This window comes from Sapajus apella, unplaced genomic scaffold, assembly GCF_009761245.1.
Source record: "Sapajus apella isolate SASKATOON/1434 unplaced genomic scaffold, GSC_monkey_1.0 scaffold77, whole genome shotgun sequence".
Classification (NCBI taxonomy): domain Eukaryota; kingdom Metazoa; phylum Chordata; class Mammalia; order Primates; family Cebidae; genus Sapajus; species Sapajus apella.
This window is the reverse complement of record NW_022437017.1, coordinates 1,278,668-1,300,463: the sequence shown is the minus strand read 5'-3', so window position 1 is coordinate 1,300,463 and position 21,796 is coordinate 1,278,668. Positions and strand designations below refer to the sequence as shown.

Below are 21,796 nucleotides of genomic sequence, written 5' to 3'. Positions count from 1 at the left end.
ATACCAGTCCTCTGTAGGGACAGGCCTGTGGTGGAACACATAATCCATTTAGAACAGAATGGGCAGGTGAGGCCTGGGTAACCGCAGCCACGGACTCTCTACTAGCTGCTGCAGCTTCAGCGTGCTCGTCGTCTGGAGGCTCACGGAGTGGGGAGTTGGGGTTCTTACACCAGCAGATTTCCCTAGAGCGTGATTCTCCCATCTGAGGCAATCTCACCTCCCAGGGGAAATTTTGCAGTGTTTGGAGGATGTTGTCACAGCTAGCGGGTGCTCTGGTATCTAGTGGACACAGGCCAAGGATGCTGGCAGGCATGCTATGCTGCCCAGAACAGTGTCTGATGACAGGGACCTGCCTTATCAAAATAGCAGGCATGCGGAGGTGGACACCCCACACCAGAGCAGCCCTTCTCAGCTCTACCCTGCCTGGGGAAGGAGGAGGAACCCTGGTTTCAGGGCAGTGCTGGGATTACCTTTTCCCAGGCTCCTTCCATGGCAGCTGTCCAGGAAGAGCTGCACTTGCTAGGCCTGGGACCACACGTCTACAGAAACCCTGCTCTGCTGGCCTGAGCCCCCGGCCTTCGCCTCCTGTGCTTGGGTAACCATGGCCACTCGGAGAAGCAAGGACCATTTTTGACTCAGAATCATCCAGCTAATGTAGAAAATCAAGTGTGCTTTCAAAGGATGCAGATTTGCTTTCTTGGAGAGGTGAAAGAACGAGTTCTGTGCTAGAAAACTTTCAAGGAAGTCTCATTTGTGTTAGAGCAGAGGAGGTCCTAGATACCACATGGCCCCTCCCAGGAAAGGCTGGGAGAAGAGGTGGCCTGAAGCACCCTGGGATCCCAGCAGCACACACAGTTGAGGGATGAGGATGAATGAGTCCCACCCCTGATTTTGATGGGAAGTGTTCATGTCCCGTCTCCTTTCCTGGACACATGAAGGGGTTGGGACAAGAAGAGACCCCTGTGAGATCAGCAGACGTTGTGCTTGAGGAGAGGATACCAGCCTGCAACACCCACGGAGAGGGACTCTTCAGGCCTTACCTGCTAAATGCCTCCAAACTCCAGGCGGGCGTCCGCATTCTCAACACAGGCCTTTCTTTACAGTTTCCTGATGAGTGACCACCACCACCACGTTCAAGTTTCGAATGCAGACCCACCACAAGGGACGGATTCCACCCGCCCGTCCTGCTGCAGATCTGCAACACAGCAGGTGTGTGTCTGGAGACAACAGCTCCTGAGCACAGTGCCCTCGGAGCCCTCACTGCACTTCAGGGGCCATGCCAGTGCTGATGATGCCGTCATGCCACTGGCCTCTGACAGTATCCTGGCTACACCAGGACGCTGGGTTCCAGAAGCTGTGGCTGTCACCTTGAGGGCTGACCGGCGGCCTTCCAAACCCAGGAAACTGACCTGCAGGAGGGCCTACTCATGGGCCCAGCAAAAATTTAGCTGGGCAACAGCTGGCTCTTGATGACACCTTGACCAATGTGCTTTGGGTGGACGGTATCCTACGTATTCAGTGGAGACCACCAGGAGCACCCGTGAGTGGGGCAGGGGCCCACACCCTTACATGATGAATTCATAGGATGGGGTGCTTGGTGGATGGGCTGTGGGGGTCTGTGACTCGGGACTGGGCCCACACCATCCCAGAGGGCTCAGGATGCCCCAGGAGGGAAAGAAGGGGAACAAACCACATGATTGGACATGTGTGGTTGGCTGGAATGATGGTGGGAGGGGCACGGCCTTGCAGGGGATTGGTGCTCATCCCAGGGAGGAAGTACTGGGGCTTGATGACCTAGGATGAAAGGGGGCCTCTGAGCCATAACAAGGGGCACATCAGAGATTTCCGCCAGCAGGCCCTGGTTGTCATTGGGCAGGGATGCAGTCAGCCCCAAGGGTTGCCACCCACTTGTGTGTGGCCCTCTGTCGTGGCAGGGAAATGTAGACCTCTTGTCTCAGCACCAACCTTCCTTGTATAGTCAGCAGGGCTGGCCCTGCCCCAGGGACTCACTGCATGTTCCCGGACCTCCAGGCCTGGCCTTTGCAGCAGAGGTGGCAGCCTCTGGATTCCATCAGCAGCTGTGAGCCCTACTCTGGCTGTGCACTGCATGGCCTGAGACCGCTGGACACAATGTTGGGCAACAACTCAGCCAGCCTGATAGCAGGTCAGATGGTCGCTCTAACCCATCCCAGAATAAACGAAGACTTCACGTGTTCATTGTTTCATTCACTCAGCGTGCGTTCGTTCTTTGTTTGAGACAGGGTCTTGCCTTGTCACCCAGGCTGAAGTACAGTAGTGACATCATAGCTCACTGTAGTCTTGAACTGGTCAGAGTTCAAGCAATCCTGCCCCCACAGCCTCTGGGAGTAGCTGGGACTACAGGGGTGTGCCTCCATACCTGACTAATTTTCTTGTAGAGGTGAGTCACGTAGCCTGGCCTTGAATTTCTGGCCTTAAGCAACCCAGCCTCTGCCTCAGCCTCCCTAGTGGCTGGGATGACAGGCAGCACCACTGCGCCTTGCTGTCATGTTTATTACTGGGTGGTGCTTATGTGTCAGGTCTGGTGCTGGTTTCTGGAAAAGCAGTGGTGAACCTGCTCCTAACCCTCATGGAGCTCCCTGGCATGTAGAGGGCTGTGTCCCCAGCTGGACAGGGAGTGCCTGTCAAGGCTTCCCCTCAGGTGAGAAACGGTAGGTGAGTTGGACCCAGAAGGAGTGTTGGGAAGGAAGAAGGAAGGTTAGGCCAGGCAGAGGGAGTAGCTTGGGCAAAAATTCAGCTGAGGGATGAAGATGCGCTTCAAGAAGCTGAAATCAAGTGGGTGGGGCATTTTGGATGCAAAGTGAAGGAAGTGAGACTGGAAGTCATTAGGATCTTGAGGGGCCCCAAGGGCAGGACCTGTCGCAGGAGTTCTTGCTGCCTTTCTAAGGACAGTGGGGAGCTATGGATGGATTCTGACATGGGAAGACCTCAGACCAATTCAGGCTTCACAACAGTATTTTCAGACGGTTTCAGCCTGCTGCCTAAGCTGGAGTGCAGTGTTGCTATCATGGCTCAGTCATCCTGGGTACCTAGGACTACAGGCCATACTGCCTGGTTAATGCTTCCTTTTTTTCAATTCCTGGCTTCATAATTGTCTCTTGAACTTCACGATGTTGGAATTGCAGTTGTGAGCCACCGCACCTTGGGACAGTTGTTTTGATTGCTTAGCCAAGTAGGTGTGTGGGAGAGGTGAGAATGGGGCCCTAGAGACAAAGGAGGCTTGAGTTCTGGAACATCAGAGCTGAGGTTTAGAGTGATTTCTGCGGCTGAGTCCACTGGTCTTGATAAGGGAACAGCTCCTAGACTCGAGGGTTAAAAACGGTATATGCAAGAATAAGGGGGTCCATCCTCATACTCAGGGAGACCAGCATTCTCTCCACTGGGTAGCCAAGAAGTCCATGAACTCCCAAGTCTTGGGGCAGTGCATTTGTCTTTTCGAAAGAGTTGGTGCCTAAGGTAATTTTGCTTGGCAACGGGCCAGTAGGTGGGTGGCAGTGTCACAGAGGGCCAGTCCCCACACGTCTGATAAATAAACTGGAGAAATCCTCCAGGCTACAGAGACGATCGCCCGAACTCGGGGCTTGCTCCAAGGACCCCTATTTCAGCAAAACCCCTAACTCCTAGAGGTTCTGTATTCCTGTCAGTGCTCAGAAGTCCGTATCCTGCCTATGTGGGTCCCAGGACCTCAGCACCCGCTCCCTAAGGCCAACCACATAGTCCCCCGTTTGGAAACCCCTGAGCAGCTGCGGGCGATCCCAGAGAAGGCAAGGTTGGGGATCCGATAGCCCCGGTCACGCACCCGGGATGCTGCGCAAGCTTCCACGTAAAGAGCGCGGAAATCGTCCCAGGACCAGCCGCTGCAAACCATCACTTCCAAACTTCCTGCCGACCTCTAGGCTCCGAGTTGCCTGTCGTCCCTTCCTTGGGCAATCAACAAGCCTTGCCTCCGGATGGGATTTCTCAGGCCTCGCCCCGAGCACCCCTGCCCTGTGTGTAAGCTCGCTTTGTCCTAAGGCCATCAAACTTTTTTTTTTTTTTTTAAAGAGTTTCTCCATGTTGGCCAGGCTGGTGTTGAACTCCCGACCTCAGGTGATCCGCTCGCCTCGGCCTCCCAAAGTGCTGGGATGTCAGGCGTGAGCCACCGCGCCCGGCCAAACTTTTTTTTTGAAACGGAGTGGAATCTCGTTCTGTCGCCAGGCTGGCGTGCAGAGGCGCGATTTCGGCTCACTGCAAAGTCGACTCCCTGGTTCAAGCGATAATCCAGCCTCAGCCTCCCGAGTACCTGGTATTACAGGGACGCGCCACCACGCCCAGTTAATTTTTGTATTTTTAGTAGAGACGGGGTTTTACCATGTTGGCCAGAATGGTGCCGACCTAGTGATCCGCCCGCCTCAGCCTCCCAAGGTGTTGGGATTACAGGCGGGAGTCACCGCGCTCGACAACAAACTCTTCTAATTGGGCGCGCTCGCAGGCCCCGCCCCCACGGAGCGCGCCACAGCGTGGAGCGCACCGCTTCTCATTGGGCGTTTGCTCAGGCTCCGACCCCTGAGCGGCTGCTTTCCTTGTCTCCAGGCAACGCCAACGGCGCTGTCCGCTGTGCTGAAGCCGCACTCCGAGCGCCGCCTCAAGTTGCAGACTCGCGGCGCCCCCAGCTCTCCTACGCGGGTGGCGCCAACAACCTAAAGCAGGGGCCACTAAGCCTCCGCTGCGCCCTGTCCCCAGTTTGCCTCTTGGTGATAGGTAGAGCCCACTTCTCTCCAAGGTGAGAAAGCCCCACCGTCCCATCCAGCTCAGAGGAAAGCCTGAGGCTTCCCACGATCTTGTGCCGTCACCTCCACATCCTCATCAGCTCCCCTCCAGCCACACTGACCTCCGCGCTGCACAGCAAACAATCCAAATACATTCTCACCTCCAGTCCTTTGCTCTTAACTGTTCCTGCGGCCTGGAATGGTCTTTCAGATTCGGAATGACGACTCTGCCCAACTTTCAGACCTTAACTCAAATCCCACCTTCTCAGTGAGCCCAGCCCTGACTGTCCTGTCCTACTGAACACATTGACCTCTCTATATATGTATGTATGTATATGATTTTATTTTTATTTTTTTCGAGACAGGGTCTTCCTCTGTCGCTCAGACTGGAGTGCAGTGATGCAATCATAGCTCCCTGCAGCCTCCACCTCCTGGGCTTAAGTGATCCTCCTGTCACAACCTCCCACGTAGCTGGGACTACAGATGTGTAGCCTTGTGCCCATACAATTTTTGTGTTTTTAGTAGAGATGGAGTTTTTGCCATGTTACCCAGGCTGGTCTCCACCTCCTGGGCTCACGTGAGCTACCCGCCTCAGCCTCCCAACGTGTTGGAATTTCAGACATGAGCCAGTCTATTCATTTTTCCCCAGGGAACATCAGTGATCCAACGGTTAGAAAATATATATATATATATATATATTTTTTTTTTTTTTTTTTGAGATGGAGTTTCGCTCTTGTTACCCAGGCTGGAGTGCAATGGCACGATCTCGGCTCACCGCAACCTCCGCCTCCTGGGTTCAGGCAATTCTCCTGCCTCAGCCTCCTGAGTAGCTGGGATTACAGGCACACGCCACCAGGCCCAGCTGATTTTTTGTATTTTTAGTAGAGACGGGGTTTCACCATGTTGACCAGGATGGTCTCAATCTCTTGACCTCGTGATCCACCCGCCTCGGCCTCCCACAGTGCTGGGATTACAGGCTTGAGCCACTGCACCTGGCCTTAGAATATATTTTTTAAGTGGATGGATTAAGCCCTTTGTTGATAATTGTTGAAACTGGGTCATTGGTTACAACGTGATAACTATACAATTCTCTGTACATTTGTCTATGTATGGAAAGCCTGTAATAAAGAATGTCGGGTGGCACAGTGATCTCCAGGAGGGGCAAAGAACCAGCATTGGGGGCTACACAGCCAGTGATGATAGCCCAATGCCCACCCCAGACACAACCTAGTGAAGAAGCCTCTGTCTCAATGACTAGGTACAGACACTGCAGTTGATGCTACAGGATTACTGTGGCTGGACACCAGATGTGCAACCACCTATAAATTTCCTGAGTGTGGCTTCAGTTTTGACATACACTGTTCTTATTTTCATGAATTTCTGTAGCATGGATGTAGCTGCCAACAACCCCTGTCCCTAGTGGATTCTAGCCCAAGGGACTGTTTCTCCTTATCACTGGCTTTGATCCAAGTTGTGATTGGCAGAACCTGAGCCTTGTGGAGACTGACTGCGGGGCAGGCTGGGAAAGTAACTGTCAATTATAACTCCTATAGAAAGGCAGGCTTAGCCTGAACAGATATGACATTTCCCTCAAAGCAGGGGAATACTAGGGGGATCAGGTGTTAGGTTGCCAAGAAAAGCAGGGGCTATACTAGCTTCAGAACAGCAAATCCAGGCATCCCCTAATCCAATTAGCCATTCATCCAATCGTGGTGACTGCATTCTAAAACCCAGAGGATTCCCTCCAACACTCCGGAAGCTTCAGATAACCAAGAATTGCAGTCAGGTCAGAGCTCCAAGAGAAGGTCGCCCAGAAAGGAAAGAGACTCACATTGGATTAGATAATGAAATGCTGTTTTTGGAACCTAAACCACTGAGAGTCAACATTGGCTGCACACAGAAATCCCCTGAGGCTTAAAAAAACAAAACAGGGCCGGGCGCGGTGGCTCACGCCTGTAATCCCAGCACTTTGGGAGGCCGAGGCGGGTGGATCACGAGGTCAAGAGATCGAGACCATCCTGGTCAACATAGTGAAACCCCGTCTCTACTAAAAAATACAAAAAAATCAGCTGGGCATGGTGGCGCGTGCGTGTGCGTGTAATCCCAGCTACTCAGGAGGCTGAGGCAGGAGAATTGCCTGAACCCAGAAGGCGGAGGTTGCGGTGAGCCGAGATCGCGCCATTGCACTCCAGCCTGGGCAATAAGAGCGAAACTCCATCTCAAAAAAAAAAAAAAAACAATACTGATGACTGAGTCTCATCCCCATAGTTTTTTTTTTTGTCTTTTTATTTATTTATATTTTTTTTATTTCCCATAGATTTCTTTTTAAGAGGTGATCACCCGGGCACAGTGGCTCATGCCTGTAATCCCAGCAATTTGGGAGGCCAAGGTGGGTGGATCATCTGAGGTCAGGAGTTTGAGACCAGGCTGGCCAGCATGGTGAAACCCTGTTTCTACTAAAAACACAAAGAATTAGCTGGGCATGGTGGCAGGCTCCTGTAATCCCAGCTATTTGGGAGGCTGAGGCAGGAGAATTGCTTGAACCTGGGAGGCAGTGGTTGCAGTGAGCTGAGACCTGGCCACTACACTCCAGCCTGGGCAAGAGAGTGAGACTCTATCTATCTCAAAAAAAAGAGAGAGAGAGAGAGAGAGAGAAAGAAAGAAAAGAAAAAGAATGAATGTTGTAGACAAAGGCAGGTGCAAAGGCCCAGAGGCTGCCTTGCTGGTGGACAGGGGTGTTTTCCAGGTGTGGCCTTACTAAGGATGCCCCACCCTCTGGGAAACTGGCATTCCTAGCCTTTCTTACAGGTTAGGAGGCTTAAGGCTCCCAGAAACACCTTCGTGGCCAGAATAGCCCAGTTTAAGGCAATTGCAATCTGAGAGGACATCTTCTAGGACAACAGCACTCTCTACTGGCCGGTTCCAGTTGTAATGATAAGAATTACTATGTAACAAAAGAAAAAAAAGAATAAACAAAAAAGAAAAAAAAGGAATTACTACGTAACATCATAAATTATTATTATTATTATTTTTTTTTTGAGACGGAGTTTCGCTCTTGTTACCCAGGCTGGAGTGCAATGGCGCGATTTCGGCTCACCGCAACCTCCGCCTCCTGGGTTCAGGCAATTCTCCTGCCTCAGCCTCCTGAATAGCTGGGATTACAGGCACACGCCACCATGCCCAGCTAATTTTTTGTAGCTTTAGTAGAGACGGGGTTTCACCGTGTTGACCAGGATGGTCTCGATCTCTTGACCTCGTGATCCACCCGCCTCGGCCTCCCAAAGTGCTGGGATTACAGGCTTGAGCCACCGCGCCCGGCCTTAAATTATTATTCTTTTTCGGAGGTTTGGGTCTCACTAGGTTGCCCGGCGTGGAGTACCTTAGCCGGATCATAGCTCATTACAGCCTTCAACTCTGCAGCTCAAGTGATCTTTCTGCCTCACAGCTTCTCCAGTAGCTAAGACTATACAGATGCATGCCACCACACCCTGTCAATTTTTTAATTTTTTTTTTTAAGACGGAGTCTTCCTCTGTTATCCAGGCTGCAGTGCAGTGGCATGATCTCGACTCACTGCAACTTCTGCCTCCCAGGTTCAAGCAATTCTCCTGCCTCAGCCTCACGAGTAGCTGAGATTCCAGGCACCCACTACCATGCCTGGCTAAGTTTTGTATTTTTAGTAGAGATGGGGGTTTCATCATGTTGGCCAGGCTGGTCTTGAACTCCTGACCTCATGATCTGCCTGCCTCAGCCTCCCAAAGTGCTGGGATTATAGGCGTGAGCCACCGTGTCTGGCCTCGGCTCACTGCAAACTCTGCCTCCCGGGTTCAAGCAATTCTCTTGCCTCAGCCTCCCAAGTAGCTGGGACTACAGACAGGCACCACCATGCCTGGCGAATTTTTTTTTTTTTTTTAAGATGGAGTCTTGCTCTGCCGCCCTGGCTAGGGTTCAGTGGCTTGATCTCGGCTCACTGCAACTTCTGCTTCCCGGGTTCAAGTGATTATCCTGCCTCAGCCTCTTGAGTAGCTGGGATTACAGGTGTGTGCCACCATGCCCAGCTAATTTTTTGTATTTTCAGTAGAGACGGGGTTTCCCCATATTGGTCAAGCTGGTCTTGAACTCCTGACCTTGTGATCTGCCTGCCTTAGCCTCCCAAAGTGTTGGGATTACAAGCGTGAGCCACCACGCCCCACCTAATTTTTGTATTTTTAAAGACAGGGTTTCACCGTGTTGGTCAGGCTGGTCTTGAACTCCCGACCTCAGGTGATCCGCCCACCTTGGCCTCCAAATTGCTTGGATTACAGGCATGAGCCACCACGCCCGGCCTAATTTTTGTATTTTTAATAGAGAGAGGGTTTCACCAAATTGTCCAGGCTGGTCTCGAACTCCTGACCTCAAGTGATCCACCCACCTCAGCCTCCCAAAGTGCTGGGATTACAGGCATGAGCCACTGCGCCTGGCCAATGTTTTAAACTTTTTCTACCGACAGGGTTTTGCTATCAGTCTCCTGGCCTTAAGTGAAATTCCTGCCTTGGCCTCTCAAAGTGCTGGGATACAGGTTTGAGCCACTGCACCTGCCAGGGTTTACATAGTTATATATCACATTAGGTTTTGTTTTGTTTTTGAAACAAGGTGTCACTCTGTCACCCAGGCTGGAATGCAGTGGCAATATTACAGCTCACTGCAGCCTAATCAGCCTCAAACTTCCAGGCCTAAGTGATCCTCCAGTCTCAGCCTCCCAAGTAGCTGGGACTACAGGTTCGCATCACTACACTGGGCTAATATTTTGTTACTTTTGTAGAGACAAGATCTCACCGTGTTGCCCAGGGTGGTCTCAAACTTCTCGCCTCAAATGACCCACCCTCCTAGGCCTCCCAAAATGCTACAATTACAGGCAAGAACCACTGTGCCAGGCTTTGTTGTTGTTATTATTATTATTATTATTATTATTTTTTTTTGAGATGGAGTTTCACTCATGTTACCCAGGCTGGAGTGCAATGGCGCGATCTCGGCTCACCGCAACCTCCGCCTCCTGGGTTCAGGCAATTCTCCTGCCTCAGCCTCCTGAGTAGCTGGGATTACAGGCACGCACCACCATGCCCAGCTAATTTTTTGTATTTTTGGTAGAGACGGGGTTTCACCATGTTGACCAGGATGGTCTCGATCTCTTGACCTCGTGATCCACCCGCCTCGGCCTCCCAAAGTGCTGGGATTACAGGCGTGAGCCACCACGCCCGGCCGCTTTGTTATTATTATAAATGGAACACAACTGGCACTCAATATATCTGTGACCCTTCCTCCCCTTGCTTGGATACTAGTCGGGTATGTATATATAGATGTACACTGAATGAATGAAGGAATAACTGTGGCCAGATTGTGAGCCTTAGCCTTTTCTATAAATCCAGGATTCCTTAATTTAACTTTTTTATTTTTTGAGACGAGGTCTCACTGTGTCTCTCAGGCTGCAGTGCACTGGATCACAGCTCACTGTAGGCTCTGTCTGTTGGGCTCACATGGTCCCTTCGCTTCACCCTTCCAAGTAGCTGGGATTACAGGAAGCGCCAGCGCGCCCAGCTAAATTTTGATTTTTTGTTTTGTTTGTAGAGACGAAGTCTCATTATGTTGCCCAGGCTGGTCTCCAACTCCTGGGCTCAACTGATTTACCGCCTTGGCCTCCCAAATAGATGGGATTTACAGGCGAGAGTCACCGCGCCCAGCCTCCCTCTTTGAATAAACTAATGCTAACGGAGCACTTACTATGTGCCAGGTCCTGTACTGATCTCTTGGTACAAAGCAATGAACAAGATGCAACAAAAGCGCCATCAATAGCTCACTGCAACTTGGGCCAACCACTGTGTAAAGATCTATACAATATCCTGATTCAATATTTACAACGTCTTTATGCTGAGATGCTGTAATTCGTCACATTTTACGCAAGTTAAAATTATGGCTAAAAGAGTCTCTGATTGTAGCTCGAAAGCGCTAAGGATGGGATTCGTTCCCAGCTCAACTTTGATTCTTCGCTTTAGTGTGCTGCGAGTAGGAGTTAAGTGGGCACCCAGCCAGGACCAGCGGTTCAAATCCGTTGCCATGGTCCCCCGACGCTTTCCCGGGCTCCAGAAAGCATCGCGCGGTCACGTGACAGCAGCCAACATGGCGCCGCCCACTGTGTGGTACTGCCCACGTGGTTCCGGCAGTCAAGATGGCGGGAGCGGCCACCCAGGTTTCTGTGGAGTCGGCCCCAAGGATCATGAGGCTGGTGGCCGAATGCAGCCGCTCCAGGGCCCGCGCAGGAGAGCTGCGGCTGCCGCATGGGACAGTGGCCACTCCTGTGTTCATGCCAGTGGGCACGCAGGCCACCATGAAGGGCATCACGACCGAGCAGCTGGACGCTCTGGGTTGCCGCATCTGTCTGGGCAATACCTACCATCTGGGTCTAAGGCCGGTGGGTGGGGTCTGCGACTAGAGGGGAAGCAGCGAGGCCTGGGGAGCCATGGAACGCCCCCCAGACTCGGACACTCCTCCCAAAGTCAATCGATCAGCCGTATTGAGCGTCCCCCATGACTGGGCCTTGGGATGGGCGTGAAAGCAGCAGGGACTAAAACTGGCCAGCTCTGTCCCCCAAGAAGAGCCCCCAGGAACGCGTTCACCCCTAATCTGACACTTTATCCCATCAACCCAGGGACCCGAGCTGATCCAGAAAGCCAACGGTCTCCACGGCTTCATGAATTGGCCTCATAATCTGCTAACGGTGAGCTGAGGAGAGAACCGGCGTTCCAGAGTACTTCTCTGGAGTGAGGGGTCCCCCATCTCCACCCGCTGACAGCCTTGCGGTGGGGTTTCCCTTAGGACAGCGGCGGTTTCCAGATGGTGTCGCTGGTGTCTCTGTCCGAGGTGACGGAGGAAGGCGTCCGCTTCCGCTCCCCCTACGACGGCAATGAGACCCTGCTGAGCCCGGAGAAATCCGTGCAGATCCAGAACGCGCTGGGTGAGAGGACCCCGGGGAGCCTCCCCTTACTCTGTCTGTCAGGGGGTGGAGGTGACACAGGTCCTGTTCTTTGGGTGTTGTGTGGTTTTGAGCAGGTCACTCCTCCCTGAGCTTCAGTTGAGCCAACTCAAAGCAGGGATACATAATAGCAGGTCTTTGGTAGGATTGTTGACAACTGCTTATAAAATGATGTCAGTGAATCTCCACCCTGGCCATGTAGTAGCTTAAGTATTATTACTGCAATTTTTATTTTATTTATTTATTTATTTATTTTTGAGATGGGGTCTCTCTCCATTGCCCAGGCTGGAGTGCAGTGGTACATCTCAGCTCACTGGAACCTCCACCTTCTGGGTTCAAGCCATTCTCCTGCCTCAGCTTCCCAAGTAGCTGGGATTACAGGCTCCCACCACCACGCCTGGCTAACTTTTTATATTTTTAGTAGAGACGAGGTTTAATCCTGTTGGTCAGGCTGGTCTCGAACTCCTGACTTCAGGTGATCTACCTGTCTCTGCCTTCGAAAGTGCTCGGGTTATAGGCGTGAGCCACCGTGGGTGGCCTAATATCCCCATTTCTTGACAAAGAGAATTAACATTTTCTGAACCTTTTAAAGAACCATGGATACACAGGGTCAACACCCCTCTTCCCCTCATCATCCTAATAGATTGACACTGTAGGGTGGAAGAAATATATATTTTTTTGTTATCTTAGATTTATGGCTGAAGTCCCTATAACAAAGGAGCACCTGTAACAAAAAAACCTCAATAACAGGAGAAAAGGCTACAGATTAATTTGACTATTTATTACTGCAATTTTTTACTGATTTTAGAGCCCTGACCTTACTTCTGTAAGACTTTGTTTGTTTGTTTGTTTATTTTTGTGATGGAGTCTTGCTCTGTTGCCCAGGCTGGGGTGCAGTGGCATGATCTTGGCTCAATGCAACTTCCACCTCCTGGGTTCAAGCGATTCTCATGCCTCAGCCTCCCGAGTAATTGGGATTACAGGTAGACACCACCACGCCTGGCTAGTTTTTTTTTTTTTTTTCTTTGAGACGGAGTTTCACTCTTTTTACCCAGGCTGGAGTGCAATGGCGCGATCTCGGCTCACCGCAACCTCCACCTCCTGGGTTCAGGCAATTCTCCTGCCTCAGCCTCCTGAGTAGCTGGGATTACAGGCATGCGCCACCATGCCCAGCTGATTTTTTTGTATTTTTAGTAGAGACGGGGTTTCACCATGTTGACCAGGATGGTCTCGATCTCTTGACCTCGTGATCCGCCCGCCTCAGCTTCCCAAAGTGCTGGGATTACAGGCGTGAGCCACCGCGCCCGGCCTCTGGCTAGTTTTTTATATTTTTAGTAGAGATGGGGTTTTGCGTGTTGGCCAGGCTGGTCTCAAACTCCCGACCTCATGTGATCTGGCTGCCTTGGCCTCCTAAAATGCTGGGAATACAGGTGTGAGCCACTGCACCTGGCCCAAGTTTATTTAATATTTGTTTTATGTGACACAGGAGTCTTTAGAAATGAAGACCCAAAGATGCAGGAAGACCCATATATATAGGGGTTTTTTTTTTTTTTTTTTTTTTTTGAGACGGAGTTTCGCTCTTGTTACCCAGGCTGGAGTGCAATGGCGCGATCTCGGCTCACCGCAACCTCCGTCTCCTGGGTTCAGGCAATTCTCCTGCCTCAGCCTCCCGAGTAGCTGGGATTACAGGCACGCGCCACCATGCCCAGCTAATTTTTTGTATTTTTAGTAGAGACGGGGTTTCACCATGTTGACCAGGATGGTCTTGATCTCTTGACCTCGTGATCCACCCGCCTCGGCCTCCCAAAGTGCTGGGATTACAGGCTTGAGCCACCGCACCCAGCCTATATAGGGTTTTTTTTTTGTTGTTTGTTTTGTTGTTTTTTTTTTGAGACAGGGTCTTACTCTGTCACCCAGGCTGGAGTGGAATGGTGTGATCTTGCCTCACTGCTACCACTGTCTCCAGTGTTCAAGAAATTTTCCTGTCTCAGCCTTCCAAGTTGCTGGGATTATAGGTGATGCGTGCCACCATGCCCGGCTAATTTTTAATAAAGATGGGGTTTCACCATGTTGGGCAGGCTGGTCTAGAACTCCTGGCCTCAAGTGATCTGCCACCCTCTGCCTCCCACAGTGCTGGGATTACAGGCGTAAGCCACTGCACCCAGCCTGTTTGTTTTTGTTTTTGTACATAGGATCTGTGTGTCACCCAGGCTGGAGTGTAATGATGTGATCTCAGCTCACTGCAGCCTTGACGTCCTGGACTCAAGTGATTCTCCCACTTCAACCTCCAGAGTACCTGGGACTACAGGTGCACAGCACCACTCCCAGCTAATTTTTAAAAGATTTTGTAGAGATGAGGGTCTCACTATGTTACCTAGTCTAGTCTTGAACTCCTGGCTTCAAGCGATCCTTTGCCCTGACCACTCAAAGTGCTCGTATTACAAGCATGAGGCTGGGCATGGTGGCTCACACCTATAATCCCAGCACTTTGGGAGGCCAAGGCAGGCAGATCACAGGGTCAAAAGATCGAGACCACCCTGTCCAACGTGGTGAAACCCCGTCTCTACTAAAATACAAAAATTAGCTGGGTATGGTGATGCGTGCCTATAGTCCCAGCTACTCGGGAGGCTGAGGCAGGGGGATCGCTTGAACCTGGGAGGTGGAGGTTGCGGTTGCAGTGAGCCAAGATTGTGCCACTGCACTCTAGCCTGTCGACAGAGTGAGACTTTGTCGCAAAAAAAAAAAAAAAAAAAAAAAAGAGTTTGAGACCAGCCTGGGCAACATGATTAGACCCCATCTCTACAAAATTAAAACAATTAGCTAGGCATGATGGCAGGCAGCCATAGTCCAGCTACTCCAGAGTCTAAGACTAGGGGACTGCTTGAGACCCAGGAGTTGCAGGTTACATTGAGCTATGATTCCCCACTACAGTCCTTTCTGGGTGACAGAGCAAGGCCCTGTCTCTTTAAAAAAAAGAAAGTATATCTATTTCTCTTCTTATCTTCTTGATTTCATAAGATCTGCAGTGATATCTCATGGGCTTTTTTTCTTTTTCCGGAGACAAGGTGTCATTCTGTCAACCAGGCTGGTTGGTACAGTGGTATGAACTCACTCACTGCCACTTTTGCCTCTGGGCTTAAGTGAGTGTCCTACCTCAGCCTCCCAAGTAGCTGCAACTACAAGTGTAAACCACCACGCCTGGCTAATTTTTGTATTTTTTTTGAAGAGAAGGAATTTTGCCATGTTGCCCAGGCTGGTCTTGAACTCCTGGCCTCAAGTGATCTGCCTACCTTAGCTTCAAAGTGCTAGGATTACAGGCATCAGCCACTGCACCCATCCTTTGGTTGATTTCATAATCTTAGATCATCTGTAGTATATTGCAGCAAATCCCCTATCTCTAAAACATAAGAGTTGTTTTTTTTTAATAAAAAACACAGCCATAGAGGCCGGGTGTGGTGGCTCACGCCTTTAATCCCAGCACTTTGGGAGGCCGAGCAGGTGGATCACAAGTTCAGGAGATCGAGACCATCCTGGCCAACATGATGAAATCCTCTCTCTATTAAAAAAAAAAAAAAAGGCCGGGCGCGGTGGCTCAAGCCTGTAATCCCAGCACTTTGGGAGGCCGAGGCAGGTGGATCACGAGGTCAAGAGATCGAGACCATCCTGGTCAACATGGTGAAACCCGTCTCTACTAAAAATACAAAAAATTAGCTGGGCATGGTGGCACGTGCCTGTAATCCCAGCTACTCAGGAGGCTGAGGCAGGAGAATTGCCTGAACCCAGAAGGCGGAGGTTGCGGTGAGCCGAGATCGCGCCATTGCACTCCAGCCTGGGTAACATGAGTGAAACTCCGTCTCAAAAAAGAAAAAAAAAAAAAAAAAAATATATATATATATGTATATATATATCACCACAATACTATCACCCCATCTAAAAACAGTTGACAGTAATTCATTAACATCTTCAAATATCTGGCCAGTGTTCAAAGCTCCAGTTATTTATTAATTTTTTTGAGATGGAGTGAGTCTTGCTCTGTTGCCCAGGCTGGTGTGCAGTGATGCGATCTCGGCTCACTGCAACCTCCTTCTGGGTTCAAGCAATTCTCCTGTCTCAGCCTCCCAAGTAGCTGGGATTACAGGCGCCTGCCACCACGCCAGGCTCATCTCAAACTCCTGACCTCAGATGATCTGCCCGCTTCGGCCTCCCAAATTCTGGGATTACAGGTATGAACCGCCACGCCTGGCCAGCTGAGCCCTACTGATGGAAGTTTGGTTTCCCAATCTTACTGTGGCACACCACGCACTAAGGAATCCCTTTGTACATTTTAGGATTTTTATTCTGTGTAACACCATAAGATTTTAAGCTGAGGAGAGGCAGGATCAAAGGCACATTTTGTAGAGCTACTTCTGGCTGCTGCATAAACAGATTGGGACAGCTATGTGGGAGGTAGCAAGACGGGGGATGGGGGGTGCTCTTGGGGAAGCCTCACTTGTCCCCATGTGACAGGAGGCTGTCTTCAAGCACTGGGGGCTTTCCCAGTGATGCTGCCCCTGTCTCACTGTCAGGCTCAGATATCATCATGCAGTTGGATGACGTGGTCAGCAGCACCGTGACCGGGCCACGCGTGGAGGAGGCCATGTACAGGTGTGTGCATGCTCTGTATATATGTGGGGCATGTGGGGGGTGGGGATCCTGGTTCCGTAGCCTTGTCTCCCATCGCCTCACAAGTCTCCTGAGGCTTGTGCCTTGGGCCCCCTTGCAGGTCAATCCGTTGGCTAGACCGGTGCATTGCAGCCCATCAGCGGCCGGACAAGCAGAACCTCTTCGCCATTATCCAGGGGGGGCTGGATGCAGATCTCCGGGCCACCTGCCTTGAAGGTAGAGCCGGGCACTGGCAGGCCCAGGGCCTGACCATTGCGGAGGTCTCCACATGGGCCTGGCACATGGCAGCACTCGATTGCTAATGGGTGGAAGGGCACAGCGGTGGAAAAAACAGCCGTAGCAAAGGTTCTCAGGCCATGTGCAGTAGACTGTATTGAGAGAATGGCCATAATTCCAGTAGCTCATGGTCTTCTAGTATTCTTTCTTGAAACGGAGTTGCACTGCGGAGCCCAGGCTGAAGTACACTGGCGCTATCTCTGCTTACTGCAACCTCCACCTCCCGGGTTTAAGCGATTCTCCTGTCTCGCCTTCTAAGTAGCTGGAATTACAGGTACCCGCCATCATGCCTGGCTAATTTTTGTATTTTTCGTGGAGACGGGGTTTCACCATGTTGGCCAGGGTGATGAACTCCTGACCTCAGGTCTTGAATTCCTGACCTCAGGTGATCCGCCTGCCTTGGCCTCCCAAAGTGCTGGGATTACAGATGTGAGCCACCGCACCCAGCCAGCTCATTTCATGGCTAATGTGGATCTCTCATTTTTATCCCAGTTGTTGTAAGTCTTCACTTTATATTTTTTAAATTTTACTTTGACTGGGCATACAGGCCAAGGCCGGCAGATCACATGAGATCAGGAGTTTGAGACCAGCCTGCCCATCATGGAGAAACCCTGTGTCTACTAAAAATAAAAAAAATCAGTTGGGCACCTGTAATCCCAGCTACTCCGGAGGCTGAGGCAGGAGAAGCGCTTGAACCTGGAAAGCGGAGGTTGCAGTGAGCTGAGACTGTGCCATTGCACTCCAGCCTGGATGACAGGAGTGAAACTCCATCTCAAAAAAAAAAAATGTTTACTTTAAGTTCTGGGACACATGTGCAGAATGTGCAGGTTTCCTACATAGGTTATACATTTGCCATAGTGGTTTGCTGCAGCTGCCAACCTGTCATCTAGGTTTTAAGCCCCACATGCATTAGGTGTTTGTCCTAATGCTCTTGCTACCCTTGCTCCTTACCCCCAGAAGTCTTCACATATTTTGTGGCCGAAATGTTACAGTGTTTGATGACAGGCTATTGGGTGTTTTTTGAGAGAGAATCTTGCTCTGTTCCCCAGGCTGGATTGCAGTGGCGTGATCTTGGCTCACTGCAACCTCCACCTCCCAGGTTCAAGAGATTCTCCTGGCCGGGTGTGGTGACTCAACGCCTATAGTCCCAGCACTCTGGGAGGCCGAGGCGGGCGGTTCATGAGGTCAAGAGATTGAGACCATCCTGACCAACATGGTGAAACCCTGTCTCTACTAAAATATAGAAATTAGCTGGGTGTGGTGGCACGTGCCTGTGGTCCCAGCTACTCGGGAGTCTGAGGCAGGAGAGTTGCTTGAACCCGGGAAGCAGAGGTTGCAGTGAGCCGAGATTGTACCACTGCACTCCAGCTTGGCGCCTGGCGACAAAGCAAGATTCTGTCTCAAAAAAAAAAAAAAAAAAAGATTCTCCTGCCTCAGCCACTGAGTAGCTGGGACCACAGGCGTGCACCCAAGCCTGGCTACTTTTTGTATTTTTAGTAGAGACAGGGTTTCACCATGTTGGCCAGACTGGTCTTGAACGCCAGACTTCAAGTGATCTGCTTGCCTTGGCCTCCCAAAGTGCTGGGATTACAGGTGTGAGCCACCACGCCTTACCTGACAGGCTGTTGTAACAACATATGGGATGTTTACTGTTCTCAAATCTGGAAAATTCCAATTTCTGAAACACATCTGGCTCCAACAGTTTCAGCTTAAGGACTGTGGGCTGTGCCTCTTCTGAGGATTGAAGGAAACGGTCTTGCATACAGCACGCACTCAGTAAATGTTTGCTGAGATCAGCAGCAGCACCAGCCCCTAGACAGACAGACTGATAGACCCTCTCCTCTGTCTCCCTGTCCCTCTCCCTCTCCATCTCTGCCTTTGTTTTTTATTTATTTATTTTTTGAAAAGGAGTTTCATTCTTGTCACTCACGCTGGAGTGCAGTGGCGATCTTGGCTCACTGCAACCTCCGCCTCCAGGGTTCAAGCGATTCTCCTGCTTCAGCCTCTGGAGTAGCTGGGATTACAGACATGTGCCACCACACCCGGCTAATTTTTGTATTTTTAGTAGAGACGGGGTTTCACTGTGTTGGCCGGGCTGGTCTTGAACTCCCGACCTCAGGTGATTACCTGACTTGGCCTCCCAAAGTGCTGGGATTACAGGTGTGAGGCACCACGCCCAGCCCATCTCTGTCTTTGTCTCTCTGTCTCTGTGTGTTTCTCTGTCTCTCTCCCTGAGGGACTCTGGAAGTCTAGGCAGGGTCTGTTCTGGGATTGAAGAGCAGCTGCATTTCCTCTTCTGTGATTGCCCTCACCTTACCCTGTACCCTCAGAGATGACCAAGCGGGACGTGCCTGGCTTTGCCATCGGTGGCCTGAGCGGGGGTGAGAGCAAGGCACAGTTCTGGCGGATGGTGGCGTTGAGCACCTCTCGGCTGCCTAAGGACAAGCCCAGATATCTGATGGGGGTTGGGTATGTTGTGGATAGGGGAGCCAGAGCCCTACCCGTGGGGAGTGGATTCCTGGGGACCCCCTGCCCTGCTTGGGGGGTGGCATTTGGGGGAAACGGACACAGCTCTGATCTGGGGGAACTAGGAGGACGTGGCTGTCCCTTTAAGGCTGTTCTGAGGGAATATGGCCCAGTTGGGACCATGTGAGGGGTGGGAGGGGCCCTGGGAAGCCCCTGAGGTTCTCTGCCCCCCTCCCCCCATGGCTGCAACCCCAGCTATGCCACGGATCTGGTGGTCTGCGTGGCTCTTGGATGTGACATGTTCGACTGTGTCTTCCCTACACGGACAGCGGTGAGGCTCTGGCAGAAGGTGGTCAGGGCGGGAGACGGGTGGGGGACTAGGAGGCAAGCTCGAGGGTGGGAGGGCCCGGGAGAATGAAGCTCTGTGTGACACCGCCCCTTCCCTCACACTTTCTCTCCCGTAGCGCTTTGGCTCTGCCCTGGTGCCCACCGGGAACCTGCAGTTGAGGAAGAAGGTGTTCGAGAAGGACTTCGGCCCCATAGACCCGGAGTGCACCTGCCCCACGTGCCAGAAGTAGGCAGGATGGGGAGCTGGGGCGGGGCGCGGAGGGGACGGGGCGGCTGTGCTGAGCTGTCCCCTGACGCTCTACAGTCACAGCCGCGCCTTCCTGCACGCACTCCTGCACAGCGACAACACCGCCGCGCTGCACCACCTCACGGTGCACAACATCGCTTACCAGGTGAGCCAGCGCCCGGGGCAGAGCTGGCGGGGGTGTGTCCCAGGCGCCCACGCCCCACGCTGACCTCCCCTCCCCGCAGCTGCAGCTCATGAGCGCAGTCCGCACCAGCATTGTGGAGAAGCGCTTCCCGGACTTCGTGCGGGACTTCATGGGCACCATGTACGGGGACCCCACCCTCTGTCCCACCTGGGCCACTGACGCCCTGGCTTCCGTGGGAATCACACTGGGCTGACCTGGCATTGGGGGAGGGAGGTGTTAGAAGATACTGAAAGCTTTCTTTTTGGAAGTTTGTTTTTTTTTTTAATTGTGACTTACAGAGTGTGTCTGTGTCTTCTTGGCCTGTCTGGGTCCCCCTCCCGTCTGAGCGTCACTGTGGTTGAATATCTCCCCTTCTGACCAATCATAACACATCACGATGGCAGCAGCTGATAGCTGGAAATCACCCGCCAGTGCCCATCGTGTAGGGGGTGCCCCAGAGTGGGAGCAGCAGCCTGGTTCCTGGGGCCCAGACCCCTCAGACACCATGGAGGCCTCTCTATTTTCACAGCTGAGGAAACAGGCCCAGGGAAGGGCGGTAACTTTCCCAAGGTGATCACCATCAAATAAATGGTATCTTGGCCAGGTGCTGGGATTATGGTAGCTCACACCTATAATCCCAGCACTTTGGGAGGCTGAGGCGGACGATCATGAGATCAAGAGATCAAGACCATCCTGGCCAACGAGGTGAACCTTGTCTCTACTAAAAAAATACAAAAATTAGCTGGGGGTGGTGGCGCACCTGTAGTCCCAGCTACTTGGGAGGCTGAGGCAGGAGAATCGCTTCAACCTGGGAGGTGGAGATTGCAGTGGGCCTAGATTGTGCCACTGCACTCTAGCCTGGTGACAGAGGGAGACTCCGTCTCAAAAAAAAAAAGGAAAAGAAAAGATATGGTATCTTGGCTTTAAGGCTTATACTTCTCATAGTCTGACTCTTAAGAGAGATGAGGCTTAACCTTTTTTTTTTCTTTTTTGAGACAGTCTCTCTTGCCACCCAGGCTGGAGTGCAGTGGTGCGATCTCAGCTCACTGCAACCTCCGCCTTCTGGGTTCAAGCAATTCTAATGCTTTAGCTACCCAAGTAGCTGGAACTACAGGCATGTGCCACAACGCCTGGCTAAGTTTTGTAATTTTAGTAGAGACAGGGTTTCACCATGTTGGCCAGGCTGGTCTCAAACTCCTGACCTTAGGTGATCCACCTGCCTCAGCCTCCCAAAGTGCTGGGATTACAGGTGTGACCCACTGAGCCCAGCCCTTTTTTTTTTTTTTTTTTTTTCCTGAGACTAGTGATTGTCACCAGCCTGGGGAACATGGCAAAACTCCCATCTTTTCAAAAAAATACAGATGATGTGCATCTGTGCTCCCAGCTACTGAGGAGGCTGAGGTGGGAGGATCGCTTGAGCCCACAAGGTTGAGGCTGCAATGAGCCGAGATTGAACCATTGCACTCCAGGCTGGGCATTGGAGTGAGACTCTGTCTCAAAAACAAAAATGGCCGGGTGTGGTGGCACACGCCTATAATTCCCGCATGTTGGGAGGCTGGGGTGGGTGGATCACCTGAGGTCAGGAGTTCCAGACCAGCCTGACTGACATGGTAAAATCCCCTCTCTGCTAAAAATGCAAAAATTAGCCGGGTGTGGTAGTGCACACCTGTAATCCCAGCTACTCAGGAGGCTGAGGCAGGAGAATCGCCTGAACCTGGGAGGCAAAAGTTACAGTGAGCTGAGATCACGCCATCGCACTCCAGGCTGGGCAACAAGAAACTTGGTCTCGAAAAACAAAAAAATAGGCCGGGCACAGTGGCTCAAGCCTGTAATCCCAGCACTT

General features: G+C 51.6%; 1 protein-coding gene and 1 pseudogene across 2 annotated transcripts; both read left to right on the top strand.

The window, feature by feature from the left end:
• Positions 1 to 274: 274 nt before the first annotated feature.
• Positions 275 to 2,229, top strand: LOC116532552 (annotated as a pseudogene). The gene has a single exon (XR_004260902.1). The product of XR_004260902.1 is annotated as an uncharacterized LOC116532552 (transcript).
• An 8,718-nt stretch (positions 2,230 to 10,947) lies between these two features.
• Positions 10,948 to 20,249, top strand: QTRT1 (queuine tRNA-ribosyltransferase catalytic subunit 1). Its single transcript, XM_032251772.1, has 10 exons — positions 10,948 to 11,230; positions 11,468 to 11,536; positions 11,635 to 11,773; positions 16,357 to 16,435; positions 16,554 to 16,669; positions 19,060 to 19,198; positions 19,451 to 19,526; positions 19,660 to 19,769; positions 19,848 to 19,935; positions 20,015 to 20,249. The coding sequence occupies exons 1-10, from the start codon at positions 10,988 to 10,990 to the stop codon at positions 20,165 to 20,167; spliced, it is 1,212 nt and encodes a 403-aa protein (XP_032107663.1). The 5' UTR covers positions 10,948 to 10,987; the 3' UTR covers positions 20,168 to 20,249.
• Positions 20,250 to 21,796: the final 1,547 nt, after the last annotated feature.